The following is a 16,087-nucleotide window of genomic DNA, read 5'->3' as shown; positions in this document are numbered from 1 at the left end:
CCATACCTATACTTATCTTATTTGCGTACAGTCCGCATCGACCCTGACCCGGTCCAAACATCAGGGCGGCGCACCAAGCTGCCGTGCTTCCGCCCGGAGAGTGGCAATTTCAGCCTGTGGAGCATGCTACGTAAAAACATCGGCAAGGACTTGAGCAGGATCTCAATGCCCGTTACGTTGAACGAGCCGCTGAACGCGTTACAGGTACGAAGTCACAACCAGCTCTATTTTAAAAGAGAGACTACATACTTTTTGACACTTTTAGTACTAAATCTGTGGTGGGCTACTTTCAAATTGACTTTCTGAGTATTTCTAGTTCTAGTTTCCAATTTTGAAACACTAGTAGTTCTAGCTCTAGTTCTAGATGGCGAATTTTGAAATGCGAGTAGTTCTAGTTCTAGTTGCGGATTTTGAAAATCCAGTAGTTTGTACAAGACTGACCGTAGCGGGCAGGGTTGTAACAAAGTCGCAAGGTTCCAAGTCAAGTCGAGTCATTTTCAATTCATCACCGAGTCAGTGAGTAGAGAGCCGAGTCCAAGTCGTTGTGTTCACTGCTCAGTCTTGAGTTCAAACCTGTTCAACCCACCTTTTTCAACTCTGCTCGAGTGATATAGAATGGCTCGCATTCATAATATCGTAAACTTCCTCAGTCTTGTCAGTTTCTGGCTTAATTTTCCAAGTATCTGGACTGGTAGACGAAATACCAATCATGTGGTGACTTTACTGTTCCTCGAAGTTACTACGAAATGTCTGTCTGGGCCGTCCTAGTCACGAGTCATGCACAATGACTCGAGCACAAGTCGAGTCATTACACAAATTTACTCGAGTCGAGTCCTACGCATTGGAAAAAATGACTCGAGTCAAGCTGAGTCATCAGAAAATTGTCACTCGAGTCATTACCACCCTGCACCCTGGTAGCTTGCATTTCATCGCTGAATTTGGATTCTATTCTGTAAAGTACATAGCAGTTTAAGTATAGATTCGCAACGCTTCGACGAGTGATATTGTCATGATCGATTTGGTTGACTTGATTTTCTTTACGAAGATGTATAGTAGAACAATATAATCTTCGGCAGGATTGTCTTTAATGTGTATTTCATGGTATTTTGTTTCTTTCAGTGTCTGTGTGAGGAATTGGAATATTCGGAGTTGCTGGATAAGGCGGCAGAATGCGAAGACCCGTACGAACGTATGGTGTACGTGGCAGCCTTTGCGGTTTCGTCTTATGCATCTACATACACAAGGTATGCATTGATGTATGGTGGCATTTTTGCGAATACAAAATTTTGAACTCTAATAACTTGGCTGCTACCTGTTGGAAGTGAGTAAATATTTTTTATAATAAATTCAAAGTTTTAAGACTCCTGTGCGTCCACATGTACCTAACAATTTATTTAATCAATGAATCCTCGGAATCCTGAAAAATAAAACTTATTTTTGAACGACTCTACTGACGACCTCTTGTGATGTGTATTTCTTAAGCCATGACTCGCGTACGTTAGTTCTAATTTTGTGCGTTAAGCATCAAAGTGTAGAGTGCGTGCGTTATTTTATCGCGTCTCAAACATGGGGTAACAGATGGTTGCTATTACTTTATTTCAGAGCCGGCCAGAAGCCGTTTAATCCCCTGCTCGGTGAAACCTACGAGTGTGTTCGGGAAGACAAGTGAGTTTTTATTCGCTTGTTGTTATCACACGGTTGTTTAGATAAGGTTTGACTGTATCATTTCATTGTCAAAAATTTCTCTGCTTTCAAGATGGTAAATGTGATCACGTCTGATGTAGGACCTACTGCTGAGTGAGGCCTTGCAAATTCGAGTACCAGAGTGCATGGTTGTAATTACTCGAGTCATTTTTCCAAATGCGTAAAATGACTCGACTCGAGTCAATTTTTGTATTGACACGACTTGTACTCGAGTCATTGTGCACGACTCGAACCAAGTCATAGGCCTCAAGACTATAGGACGGCCAAGACAGACATTTCGTTGTAACTTCGAAGAATACTTAATTCAATATTTCGTCTATCATTCCTGATACTTGGAAAATAGGGCCAGAAACTGTTAGGACTGAGGAAAATTCAGGGTTGTAACCAAGTCACAAGGCTCCGAGTCACAATTCAATCTCACTTATAGTTTTGACTCGAGTCAAGTCGAGTCATTTTCAATTCAACACCGAGTCAAGTCCAAGTCAGCGAGAAGAGGGTTGAGTCCGAGTCATGGTATTATGACTTGAGTCTGAGTCCAAGTCGTTGAGTTGACTACTCAGTTTCCAGTTAAATTTTTGTTAAAGCCACTTTTTATAGCTCTGTTTGGTGATATCGGATATTTCGCATTTATAATACACTAATTTTTCTCACTTTTCATAGTTTCTGGTCGCATTTTCAAGTACCAGTACCAATAGACGAACTCCCAATAGGGTGGTTATACTCAACTACTCTTCGAAATTACAATGTAACGTTGTTCTTGGCTGTCTGAGTGTCGAGTCATATGACTTGGTTCGAGTCATGCATAATGACTCGAATCCAAGTCGATTCAATACACATAATGACTCGAGTCGAGTGGAGTATTTCCGTATTTTGAGAAAATGCCTCGAGTCAAGTCGAGTCATCAGAAAATCGTGACCCAAGTCGAGTCATTACAACCCTGGTTCTACATCACACTAAACACTATTGCGTTGCTATTTTTCCGACCATACCTATTTCACTGCGCTTTGTGACAATGCATTTTAAACTCTGTTTTCTTTTTTACAGAGGTTTCAAATTCGTAGCGGAACAAGTTAGCCATCACCCGCCCGTGTCGGCGTGCCATTGCCAATCGGACAATTTTGAATTCTGGCAAGGTTAGTCGGACTCGATCTTATTTTATTTGCGTTTTTGTGCAATGTTGAGAAACACTAAAGTTTTAAAAGTACGGTTTAATTTGGTTTATTAGTAAATTTATCAATTCACACACCACAAGTTTGTGTTGATAAACACGGTCGCATGCCAATTAGGATTATCTGCAGAGCCATAAACACGAGTGTACATCGGTATATCACTAACCGCGCAGACGGATTGTTCAAAAATAACAAATCCTCTGATACTTGTTTGAAGTTATGCCGCTATTATGTTAAGATATTACCGAAAAAAGTGTTTCACTATATCGATTAACTTGAGAATTCCTAGCTTTCATTCAGTCGCATATTTTGTCGCGCAGATGCCAGATGGAAGAATAAATTCTGGGGCAAATCAATGGAGATTCTACCGGTTGGCTCCGTGCATGTCAAACTGCTCAGGTAATTAGCATTAGCAATAGCAAATAGCCATATGTAGGAATACGTGTTTTATCTTCCACGCGTTGGTTTAAACGTGCGTTTAATTTGCGTGTTCAAGGTTCAACGAGGAGTACACCTGGAATAAAGTGACCACGTGCGTCCACAACATCATGAGCGGGACTCGATGGGTGGAACATTACGGGGACATGGTCATCTCCAGCAAGACCGTCACTTGCAAGATTAATTTTAGCAAAGTAAGCGGTAATTCAATCTGCGAAAGGCCACTCTCTCACTCTGACTTGAGCTAAAAAGTTCAAATTCAGATTTGGCTATGGTACAAAAAATTTTGCAGATAGTCCGATGAATTTGGAAAATCTTTACAAATTAGCAGTCTGGCATCATCCATTGTAATAAATACCTCTCTGGATCCTGATTCATTAATTAATTCCCTTCAATTTGAACCTTATCATTTCACAAATGCCTTTGAGGAAAGCTGGAAATATTAAATCTGGCTTGATATTAGAATCATAATCCAGAAGTCACACTGTATCAGGGTTGTAACCAAGTCGCAATTCAATCTCGCTTTTATAGTTCTGACTCGAGTTGAGTCAATTTTAATTCACTACCGAGGTAAGTCTAGTCCAATTCAGCTTGTAGAGGGTCTGGTTCGAGTCATAGTGTTTTGACTGGAGTCCAAGTCATTATGTTCAATGTTCGGTTTTCAGTTCAATCGGGTTCAACCCACTTCATACAGCTCTGCTTGAGTGATATAGAATGGCTGTCATTCATAATATCGTAATTTCCCTCAGTTTTTAACACTTTCTGGCCCTATTTTCCAAGTATCAGGACTGATAAATGAAGTACCAATAATGTGGTGACTTTACTATTCTTTGAAGTTACAATGAAATGTCTGTCTTGGTCTTCCTAGTCTCGAGTCATAGGACTCGGTTCGAGTCACGCACAATGACTCGAGCCATTACAACCCTGCATTGTATTATGTCTAAATCCAAGTCCATGTGAAGTGACTACAAGATATTTCTTGAGTAAGACTCGTGAAACCTGTCTGTATTAGAAACCATGTCTCCAAATCGAGGTTTACAGTCAATTCTTGTGTAATTTCAGTACTCAAAATGACCATCTCTCTCAGCTCGACCCAAATCATTAGAATTAACACTCGATCCAGCCTTAATCAGGAACAAGATTTGAATTTGAAGATTTAATATTAATTTCACTGTCAACATTTACCGGGTGACCCCGTTATTTCAGAGTGGGTACTGGAACAGTAAAAGCGGGGAGATTGCGGGCAAGGTGACCGACGCGGCCGGAGAGGTGCAACAGAACATACACGGCCGGTGGTTTGAGTCTATCTACACGGGCGGCGAAAATAAAGCCAGATGCATATGGCGGAAATGTAAGGGGTTTCTTCACTAATCTGAGAAACTGAATTTGGATTTAAAATATCTGGGGTTGAAGGTTTTTTTCCAGATCAGATGTGAATTTACAATCATTTTGAAACTAGGTTATGGTTTAAATTCATACTTTTACAAACTACTGGATTCTCGGAATTCGCAACTACTCACTTTTCAAAATCCACAACTAGAACTAGAATTAATCAAAAACCTGTGGACTCGGTTGTTCACCGTCAACTAACAAGATTGCTGGTCGGTACAAGTCTGTTTAGGCTAGCCTGTATCGTGATTAGCCTTTCGGATAGGGTTGGGATTATCTTAAATGCCTCTTTCTGTTTTGACACTGGCGATATTCAGGGCCGTAACCGCCGCACCCCAAACCTCAGCCAGCTGCCCCGGGGCTCGAAGGAGTCCCAAAATTCTTTCCGTAATCATTGTAGGGTGTTTTAGGGCAGACTTATTGAACTTAAAGATTCTTCTTTGCGCGATTCAGAATCATTAGGTTTCTTGGTTGTAATGTTGTAATGACTCGACTTCAGTCCGACTCAAGTCTCGACTTGACTCTCGAGAGTCATATTTTCAAATGCGTAAAATGACTCGACTCGAGTCAATTTCTGTATTGACTCGTCTTGTACTCGAGTCATTGTGCATGACTCGAACCAAGTCATATGAATCGAGACTAGGACGGCCAAGGCGGACATTTCATTGTAACTTCGAAGAATAGTAAAGTCACCACATTATTGATATTTCGTCTATCAGTCTTGATGCCTGGAAAGTAGGGCCAGAAACTGTTAAAAACTAAGGAAAATTACTATATCATGAATCCGAGCCATTCGATATCACATTAGCAGAGTTGGAATAAGTGGGTTGAACTGAAAACTGAAGAGTGAACATAAATGACTTGGACTCGGACTTGACTTGGTGATGAATTGTATATGACTCGACTTGACTCGAGTCAAAACTATAAAAGTGAGATTGACTTGTGACTCGGAACCTTGCGACTTGTTCACAACCCCGGAAAGAATTCGCAATTTGGATGGAACGGCGATATCGCTTGAGGCCGTTAAAATGCTTTAGTCGACTTTCGTCAAAATCTGCCAACTGTGGTTTGAAGAAAATCTGAAAATAGTATAATGGGCTCGAGTCATCTGTTCTCTCTTATTCAAGTTGATTGATATGCAATGTTTTACACTCACTATATATACGACAGCTATATCACTAATATACTACCGGGGCCTACCATATCTGTTGAATATCGTAGGTCCCGATCTTACCTTTATTGACTTATCGTTTTGTCATATTTTTCAGCTGCTATGCCGACCGATTCCGACAAGTATTACGGCTTTACGCAATTCGCGATGGAACTCAACGAGCTCGACAGTAACGAGGCCAAACTTCTGCCCAAAACAGACACAAGGTTCCGACCGGATCAGAGGTAACGCGTTCGCAGATTTATTATTTTCAAATTTAATTTAGCGATTCTCGCAGTGTCGAAGTCCACATCCGGTGGTACCAAAGATTATTTTTCAAAACTGACACGAAAATTGTAGATTATTGGAAAATTCTACGAACAACTTTGGAAAGATGTTGAGCAGAGCTAATTTCTAATGACTGGATTGATCTATTAGTCAATTGGCAGTAAATCCTGGATTTCTTGGCCTCGATCCTACAATTATCGCAGGGGGTTCATGCACCGTAGTTTGAGAACCCTTGCATTGGGAACCATGGGCTTGAAATTCGCTACTTCGATACCCGTTCACCAGGGTTGTAACCAAGTCGCAAGGGTCCGAGTCACAAGTCAATCTCACTTTTATAGTTTTGACTCAAGTCAAGTCCAAGTCATTGTGTTGACTGCTCAGTTTCCAGTTGAAATCCTGTTAAACCCACTTTTTATAACTGTTTGGTGATATCAAATGGTTCGCATCTATAATATACTGATTCACCTCACCTTAGCAGTATCTGGTCGCATTTTCAAGTACCAGTACCAATAGATGAAATCCCAATAGCGTGGTTACTTTACTATTCTTCGAAATTACAATGAAATGCCGGTCTTGGCCGTCTGAGTCCCGAGTCATGTGACTTGGTTCGAGTCATGCGCAATGACTCGAGTCCAAGTCGAGTCAATACACAGATTGACTCAAGTCGAGTCATTTCCATATTTTGAGAAAATGACTCGAGTCGAGTCATTACAACACTGCTGTTCACATTTTTATTTAAAATTGACACAAAACTATACTCTGCCACGCTCCAATTACAATGTCCATTTCTTATCAGGTTACTAGAAGAAGGCGACCTAGACGGGGCGGAAAGCGAAAAGCAGAGAATTGAGCAGCTGCAACGAGACAGGAAAAAACAGAGGGACGACGCCAAGCAGGAATACCTGCCAAAATTTTTCAAGTGAGAATCAAAGGCCTATTTTTTGGGATGGGTGGTCAGTAGCGTTGTTCAGGGATTCACTGATTAAATTGTGATGTTGCCTAAAAATCTATGCGCACGCAACTGGTGAATGTGAACACACAATATGAAAATTATCAATTTATCGTTGAAAAATTTTTACAAAAATTTTCAAATTTTGCTGTCAACCCCGTGAAATTGTAGAGTTGTCCAAATAAACGATGCGCCACAAATTTGATGCAATTCCAACCCCTAGAAGCGAAGTTATTTGATGTTTTCATTTATAATTCAGGGATTTCCCACCGTGTACAGTAAAATTTGAAACTTTTTAATAAATCCAAAAGTTTCAAACTCCTGTGCGTGTTTACGGCAACCTGACAATTTGATCGGTGAATCCCCGGAATACATCACATTTAAGATAATTTGGTACTATTTCTGCCATACCTATTTCATCGCACTTTACGACGATGCTGTCGGTTGATCACAACTTCACAGTAATTTCATTTCCGCTAACGAGACTATCTTTGTGCTACATGTGATGCAGCCAAGCGAGGTTTCGGGTTTCTGAGGTAGAGAAATAGTATTGAAACTAGAATTCTTGTTGATAATGGTATCTAGTGGAAAGGAAATTTTATTTTGAAGTACTTTAATCATTGTGCTTAACCTTTATACGGAGTTAATTCGTTATTTGTCTGAAATTTCCGAAATTTTTAAATTATGAAACTTAAAATTTTACATTCTATAATTTTGAAATTCGAAATATTCTTCAGAAAAGCGACAAACGGCAAAAAAGAGGAGGTTTGGGTGCAGTCGGGTCAGTATTGGAAAAAGCGCAAGGAGCCGGGATTTTCGAACTGTACCGAAATCTCATCTCTATGGTGACAAAGACTAGGCGAGAGTCACACAGTGCCTTAGCGGCGTCCTATCCGTTTCGCCACAAAACCAGCCAATTACGGTACACCGGCTTGAATTTTACGGGGCTGGCCTCGTAATTTCACGTATATATCGGTCCAAATCAAATTTTATCTCCGGTTTACTTTGTTTTAGACTCATTTTCCGGTGGAGCAAATTAGCGTTTCGGAGAATTTATGTGTTTCTGTATATTTCTATCTCGGACAGTGTCCTCTGTATAGGGTGGCAGTGTCCATGGCGGTCTGTATGCTAGCCACGGTGTCTACGTCTTTCCGATAGTCAAATATTACACGGTACATCGAGACACAAAAGTTTTTCTATTTCACATCCTACTTTTCAGCCCACAGCTGCGTAACCAGCGGACTTCGATAACCAGGTCATTCTAGTTGTCCAATTAGATTAGAATTAGATCAAGTTAATTTAATTGATTATCAACTAGGTAATTCTAATAATACTGTAACCAAGGCTAGCACGCATACTTGGACAACTAGATAGTTCTAGTTGCATAAGTAGACTAATAAAGAGGTAAATTCCGGTAATCTATTTCTAATATAATTCGTGAAACGTTCTGCACTTCAGTTTCAGTTCTGATTAACATGTTTTGCGAATTCGGTAATTCTAATTTTACTTTAATGCTACGTCACTGACTAAATTATTGCAAACACATTCCCGATCACACAACGCTGCGAACTGGTCGCGTGAACCTACCCGGTTTCAAAGCCGTTTCAGATTAGCTGGCGTCGCGATATGCACCAAAATGAAATCATCTGCCGTGCGTTTGCTCGTGATTACGCTTTACGTAAATGTGCCGATGACTTTTGCGCGTCTGTAGACTGTAGAGCAGGGGTATTCAAAAATTACGTTTTTTCTCAAATCGTACAGGCTACTTGATAAAATTGTTAGGTTACCTAATTTAAGCCTGCACACCAAATTTGGTTCAATTCCAGCCCGTAGCCGCATCGCTACAAGAGTACAAAGTGTCTATTTGTTATATAAAAATACATACCGGTGAACAAAATTTTCTGTTCACCCCATGAAAGTGTTAGGGTGTCTATAGAAACGATGCTCACCAAATTTGGTTGAATTCCAACCACTGGAAGCGGAGTTATTGCCGTCGAGAAAATTTGGATTTGAATAAAATAGTATTTACGGTGACCAATTATTTATTATAGTAGTACTATAGTAATACTATTTTATTCAAATCCAAATTTTTGACATCAACAACTCCTCTTCCGCTAGTTGGAATTGAGCCAAATTTGGTGAACATCGTTTCTATAGACACCCTAACACTTTCATGGGGTGAACAGAAAATTTTGAGATTTTTGTCTATTTATTTTTATATAGTAAATCGAAACTTCCTTCTCCTGTAGCAATGCGGCTACGGGCTGGAATTGAACCAAATTTTGTGTGTAGGCTTAAATTAGGTAACCCAACAATTTTATCAAGTAGCCTGTACGATTTAAGAAAAAAAGTCATTTTTGAATACCCCTACTCTAGAGTCTTTACTGTTCTGTCTCGCAGCGCGATACTGATTACGTCGTTTACTGTTATTCGCTAGTTCCTGTTAGCGACTCCCAATTGGTAAAAACCCAGCGTCAAAAAGACGATTTGTTGACTAGTGTTAGCGCTCCGTCTCTTCCGAAATGAGTTAATTTCTTTTCCTCTGCCTTTCTGCCCTTATCTCCACAGTTCCGATCTAGGCAATATGCGGAAGCCCGTCATTTTGCCTCTGCAATAATTGAAACTGCCAATGATACAGGCTTTTGCTGTATGCCGAACGCAAGAGCTATGTTCATATCAAGGCCACGCGTTTAAGTGCGTGCGATTAACACACAGTTCCAAGACCTTAACAGTTTACCCCTTGCGTGCGTTAGCCAGACGCAGTATCGAGATGTTACGAGCTACGTTACAAGCCCCGCGGGTGCTGTTTTGGGTCGCCGACTTTGTGAAAGTATCCTGTACGGTCGTAAGCTTAGTTGTAGCCGCAGTAGTAATAATTCTAGAACTGTAGTACCGATTTTCGACAATGTTTGCCAATTACGTGGAGAATCTAGTCGCTTCGTAACGGATATACGATTAATTATTGTTATCATAGAGACTATAATGATTTGAATAAATGTTGAATATGAAGTTTTGGCTGTGTTTTGGTGCGATGGTTTTGGCGCAGATCTAGATGCAGGGGAGACTTACTATCACAGGGGTGAAGCTGTAATTTTGGTGACAGAAGATGGAGAAGATTACATCGAACAGATGAAGACACATTCAGTGATGAGGGGAATAGCGGAATTGGCATCACAATGTACTGTAGATCGCCCTGCGCCATCTCGCGGTTCATACACTTCTAAAATATGCCATCTCATTATGGTACATCGCCCAGCTCTATATCACGTTACTTTTGATATTTATAGGCCAGTGCATTTGAATTATATGTAGACCCATTGGGCCATATCCTACTGTGCATTCCATACATTCGCCCAACATATCTATCTGAGGCGACACTGTCGTCGCATTCTCGCTGACTTGTCAGATCAAGGACTATAACGCAGAAACGTGCGTCTACCGCTGCAAGTTGAGTATACCTAGCTATAGCCACAACTTAACGTGAACTCAGGGTTCAGCTCTATCTGTAGCACGTTATCAGACAACAGCACGCCGACAGTGCTAAATTTGGATAAACAAGAGCGATTGTTCTGTACTGCGCATGCCTTACTTTTTCAATAGTCTCCTCGAGTCTTGCAGCTATTATACCAGATTTCGCGGGTTTTCCAGTGTCCTGATTCTTAATGGTTTGCGACCCGCGTGATTTAATTTATTTTGATTTATTGGAGCTGGGCTCGGGTGCTAATAGAAAAGTTTGGAACACGCTGAGATTGCATATGAATATTTTTTGATGAACTTCAGTCAGTAATCAGCTGCCTGACAGCTATATGTCTGATTGTTACTAGTAGTTTGTGTGATTTCGAAGGCTGCTCAAGTCGTTTCGACACCTTCCTATCTTTCATTGTATTGCAGTCTTGTGGTGTATTGAAATGATAAAATTTTTAGCAATAAATTGAATTGAATTGACACCTAAATTTATTGATAAAGCATCGCCATCATTGTTATGAGATGGTGGATCTTGCAACTACTGGAAAGTCTAGCTATGATGTCGGGTTACCATACGTCCTCTTTTAAGAGGATTTGGCCTCCTTTTACGGGTTTTGAAAATGTCCTCGGAGGACGCCCTTTTGTCCTCCTTTTGGCAATTCGTCCTACTTTACAAGTTTTAGAGGTAATACAGTAGACAGATTGTAGTGAGAATGGGCATAAATACGAAATTCGTGATTCAAACGAAAGAGACGACCTTTTTTAGTCAACCAACGCATAGTGTTAAAGAAAAACTGTCTTTCTGTAGTTTAGCCGGAAAGTTGACTTTTCCTAATAGTCAACCAACTGATAATGAGAAAGAATTAACTGTATTTTGGGAGCTGAGCGAGAAAGTTGACCTTTTTTTAGTCGACCGCGAAGGGGGAAAAATTTAACATTTTTTCAAGATTTTTCTCCGATATTCTAAGTTTGAAAATTTTGAAAAAGTGTCCCTCTTTCCCGATTCCAAAATATGGTAACCCTATTATGCAGCCGGTGGTTTCACAGAGTTTTTTATAAACGGCCCGTTATGTCAAAAAAATAGCACACCAATGGCTTATATATGACCAGTCCTACAGTATATCTATTCATCTCACCAACAGACGCGGCAGTCAAATCGGTATGGATTTGGACACGAAGGCCATGAATATAGTCGCCACCCAGCGGAGTAACGAAACAAGAAAATACGTCACGATATATTCAATCGACGAATAATAAATTGGCCAATAAAAAAATAAATTACAAAAAGATAGTACTGTAGACTAGGATAACAGCATTAAAAGCAGTGAATGCTACTATCTAGTAACTGCAAGAAGCAACATCGAATCATAGGTTTATTCCTGCTGATAAACGTTCAGTGTCATAGTTTTCGGCTTCACGCGAGCCACTTCCATACTGATAAACACAATAATAAAGATGCTGTCTTCGCGCCCTGTGTCATGGCACTGTTCTCTTTGTCTTCCTTGGCTGCCAAGCTGTCGCTTCTGGGCGATTTGTCTTCTCTTTGGACGGCTTTGTAGGGTACTGTAGGCTCGTTACAGAGGTCTGAATGACAGGGGAATGATAAGGCAGGAAGCATTTTAATACATTTTAGTGTAGCGTGGGTTCAGTATTCACTGTCGCCGTAGTGAAGACAGAAACCTGTACTGTTTGCCTTTGTTGCCTGTTTGATTAGCTGTTTGGTATTTACAAAATTCTTAAAAAACTTTACTCCGAGTAAGTAGATATATTAAGCTTATTCCTTTCACTGATCACCTATGAGGTTACAAATTCCCGCTGTCTTATAGGGGTATATATATTTCGTCTCCATAGCTATTATTAGCGGTCGATTACGCACAAATTTTCGAGTCCACAGAATCGGACATTCCAATTGGCGCTGTAATTTCAAATCCGGAGTAAAATTCGAGTTAATAATAATAATAGCTCATGCGTGCATATCTTATATGCAGCCAGGAGAAAAGAGATTGTATTATGACACCTCAAAAGTATAAGAGGCGTAGCCATGTCTAACATACGTGACCACAAAATACTTAACCTCACGAATTATGGTAGAATTTTGTCACGAAAACACAACAGGCAGCGCATGGAGGTAGCAGTGTTATGTAACATCGGGTTCGGCTGTCTGGTCTCTATACTCTTCTGTCTGGTTATGAATGATAGTGTCTCGGTACTAATTTAGATAAATCACGCCTTGTTAGCATGATTAATAATGCCAGTTTCCTGGCGGGAAAGAAATCCAAACCAAAAACGGCGGTGTATTGATACCAGACGGGTTGGGTGTGGGAGTGCACTGCATTTCTGCATAGCTCCAGCTTCGAGCCTCAAGAAATAAATCGTATTCTTGAGACCGACTCCATATCTATGTGTGTATTTCGGTTGTAGTTTTTATCTATACTGCTGCTCCCTACCTATAAGTCACGCGTGGATAGTGTCGAATCTGCGTCTTCAAGAATCTAAGAGGCAACGTATTCCATGCTACGACTTGGATTCTATAGAGGCAGTATGAGGCTTTCGGGATGATGCAAACCATTCATTTTTTTTCAATAACCTCAGATGTCGAAAAACCAACAAGTTTAAGACAGAATTCCCGTGGATACGAGGGTGATATTCTGACTTACCTTTGTCGCATACTTTTCTGCACTCCCTGCCAAGCAGCGTGTCTTTACAGAAAACTCTGTCCAGCCATCCGCACGCGTGCTCTTCGACTTTAACTCGATCTGCAAAACATGATTTCTAATTTATTAGCAAGTAGTAAATCATGCTCCCTAGCCTTCCTCAGTTCAGAGAGATATCATAACACTGAAGTTCCAAACCCGGACAGGAGAAAAATATCCAATATATATATAGCTCATACGGATGCGATCAACGCGTTGAGTTGGTGCCCAAAGCTTTCGCAGACATAAGATACGTCTCAGACACTTCAAGTCTCAGCCGTCAGTACTTTCGAACTATATCTTGGCACAAAATGACCTCAACGCGGTCACCGTGCATGTAATTTCGAGACGCTTTTTTCGGAATCGAAAATGCATATCGCCTATGCTTCGACGCGTCTTAAGATACGTCTGGAGTGTGGAGAATGTCAAGACGTAGTCAAGATGTCGAATCTTATCAATATTACCAAGTATACTCGGTCCTATAGCTGGTTTGGCTTTCTGCAAGTCAGAAACTGTTGTCGGAACTTATAAAGTCTAGTGACTATTTGCAGAAATGATCAAAGTACGTATCGTTGGGAGTCCAGTAGAAGGAGACGTAATTTCGTAAATCTCCATTGAAGCAGAAGTAGAAGTAGAAGTAATTCGTTACAGACCACCTCTGTTTATTTGCCCAATGTAACTGTACGACCTTAAGTCCACTGCATGCGTTGAAATCACTAAAAGCAATTGAGAACCATGACTCAAAAGGCTATATTGACTCTGAATGATGATGACTATACTGTCTACCTCTGCCTGTAAAAACTTCACATTTTATCCGTATGACCGACTGTGATACTTACGTTTGAAACATTCCGGGATGTTGCAGAAGGAGAAATCTTCCCTGAGAGACGTGTAGCACCACGGTTTCATATCTCCATCCGGATTCCTGCAGTGGTTATGGCTGCCTAGCCCGATTCCTGGGTAGCTCGTAGGATTACTGTAGAGAAAAGCGCGAATTAAAGCATGGTAACATTACCACAGTAGGCAGAAGAGATAGGATTTAGATACTCACTACGTAAAGTTGCCCTTGTCCCAGGCAATGCAGTCAGCCTTGCCGATAGCTTTATTCCACGTCCCGCGATAACTTTTCCCTTTGTCCGAAATGTGATAGCATTCAGATGCGGCGGATGTCGCTATGTTTGAAAATCAAGGGTTAGCATGAAGTTGAAGTTGCAATTATCCTAGCTTACACAGCTCTTCGTATAGGCTACACGTGGAGTATGTTAACGGATTGGGGTTACTATCATGAATTATATTCATATTTTAAAATCGAATCTTGCTTGATTCAAAATCCAGTTGGAGATATACATTGGGTCTCGGCTGTGCGGGAAACAAGTTATTCTGATACAGAATTGTATCGGAACTATCATTTTTTCGTATAAGTGTTCTATGTCCGGTTCAAGGGTTCAAATATTGACTTGACATGATCATGTTTTCACCTAGTTCCACGCTCGTGGTCCATAATTTTTCGTGGCAAATTAATACCTTACCTCTAATTAGCAAACACAGAACCGAAAAAGGACCATCCGAGGATCATATTTGGGCATTATCAGTTGATAAGTTCGTTGGAACCAGTAGATTATGCAACAATAAGGCATTGATTTTATTGCATGCAGCTTTCACCCGTGCAAATTCGGGCAAACTCTGTAGAAAGTTTTCTTTTCTGATTTGCGGTCTTCATTATATACCTTCAGAGAGGGTCAATAACGATTGAAGTACTTCTACGTTTTAGAAGTACCCAGACTTACACTACTGAAGTGGCTATGAATTTAGATCACTACTAATAATACTTAACAGTCTTCCACTGTTTTAAGCAAAGATAGGCCCAGAATACTTACTTCCTTGCTTGGTAATAACTATTTCTATTAGAACTTGAGTAGCAATATACCAACGATGCCTACTTTGACAACCTCTGTAGTCATTGAGCATGGAATATAGTTTTATTTCGGCATTAACAAGTGAATGACATGCAAATACCAAATAAGTCGCAAGGGTACGCTGAGCACTTGAGCAGTGAGTGCAGATTCTATAGTGTATTCCGACAGTCACAAGTTAATGTCACGCAAATACCAAATGAGTTGATAGGGTACATTGAGCTGTTAGCATGGATTCTAGGTTATTCCAACAGCCACAAGTGAATGCCACGCAAATACCAAATAAGTTAAAAGGGTAGGGTTTGCGTAACTTCATTATTCGTACGTGACTCAAAGTTATGTGACCTCGAGATCTGAAATGCCGTACAAGATGTTAAAGCGTGCTTTTCATGTTCACTTATCGTGATTAGGGAATAAATCTATTCATCGTTACAATAACTATATGACTTGTATTGCTAGTTACCAAACGCATCAAGAAAAAAGGCGACACTTCTATCGGTGTTAACGTATAAATATGTAAGTACAGTTGAATAGTATATTCATATCGAAATGAAACCGAATATTTTCGGCGGACACTTCGCCAGGGGTATTCGTCAGCAACTAGCAGAGAATTGGAAATAACATTGTATACCAACAATCGTGTATCACCAAGATTTATTTCATGCAATACACAGCTATGATTATGCACGAGATATTATCATTTTGGCAACACAAGCCAATACAAAATACAGTGAAGACAACTAGAGATATTACATATTTATACACCAATACTCACGAGTGAATGAAGATGTAACGCAATAATTGTACTGTTGCGGACACTCCGTTATCGCGCAAGGGCCATTTCTCTTATCGCCGTACACGTTACAATCGTAGCATTTCAAAGCCAGCGCTGTAATGCAATTTGCATATTGTGAGCATAAGTCATGGAA

At 40.4% G+C, this 16,087-nt stretch overlaps 2 protein-coding genes across 8 annotated transcripts in view; one reads left to right on the top strand and one right to left on the bottom strand.

The window, feature by feature from the left end:
- The window catches only part of LOC145435398 (oxysterol-binding protein-related protein 6-like), a 39,004-nt gene extending 28,908 nt beyond the window's left edge, over positions 1 to 10,096 (top strand). For all 7 annotated transcript variants that reach the window (XM_080312677.1, XM_080312704.1, XM_080312684.1 and 4 more), the window contains 10 exons: positions 32 to 204; positions 1,120 to 1,244; positions 1,603 to 1,665; positions 2,749 to 2,837; positions 3,194 to 3,272; positions 3,370 to 3,505; positions 4,518 to 4,662; positions 5,969 to 6,095; positions 6,935 to 7,057; positions 7,825 to 10,096. In XM_080312677.1, the coding sequence (XP_080168803.1) occupies positions 32 to 204; positions 1,120 to 1,244; positions 1,603 to 1,665; positions 2,749 to 2,837; positions 3,194 to 3,272; positions 3,370 to 3,505; positions 4,518 to 4,662; positions 5,969 to 6,095; positions 6,935 to 7,057; positions 7,825 to 7,936 (1,172 nt within the window). In that variant the 3' untranslated portion in view covers positions 7,937 to 10,096. The remainder of the gene's footprint in view (positions 1 to 31; positions 205 to 1,119; positions 1,245 to 1,602; positions 1,666 to 2,748; positions 2,838 to 3,193; positions 3,273 to 3,369; positions 3,506 to 4,517; positions 4,663 to 5,968; positions 6,096 to 6,934; positions 7,058 to 7,824) is intronic.
- A 1,552-nt stretch (positions 10,097 to 11,648) lies between these two features.
- The window catches only part of LOC145435525 (uncharacterized), a 349,573-nt gene continuing 345,134 nt past the window's right edge, over positions 11,649 to 16,087 (bottom strand). Inside the window, exons 3-7 of the mRNA XM_080312798.1 lie at positions 15,934 to 16,047; positions 14,297 to 14,417; positions 14,085 to 14,221; positions 13,210 to 13,308; positions 11,649 to 12,136 (exon numbers count right to left, since the gene is read on the bottom strand). Of these exons, the coding sequence (XP_080168924.1) occupies positions 11,967 to 12,136; positions 13,210 to 13,308; positions 14,085 to 14,221; positions 14,297 to 14,417; positions 15,934 to 16,047 (641 nt within the window). The 3' untranslated portion in view covers positions 11,649 to 11,966. The remainder of the gene's footprint in view (positions 12,137 to 13,209; positions 13,309 to 14,084; positions 14,222 to 14,296; positions 14,418 to 15,933; positions 16,048 to 16,087) is intronic.

The sequence above is a fragment of the Botryllus schlosseri genome, chromosome 1 (genome assembly GCF_051294905.1).
Source record: "Botryllus schlosseri isolate E-star chromosome 1, Bs_hap1, whole genome shotgun sequence".
Taxonomy (NCBI): domain Eukaryota; kingdom Metazoa; phylum Chordata; class Ascidiacea; order Stolidobranchia; family Styelidae; genus Botryllus; species Botryllus schlosseri.
This window is presented reverse-complemented; position numbering and strand designations above follow the sequence as displayed.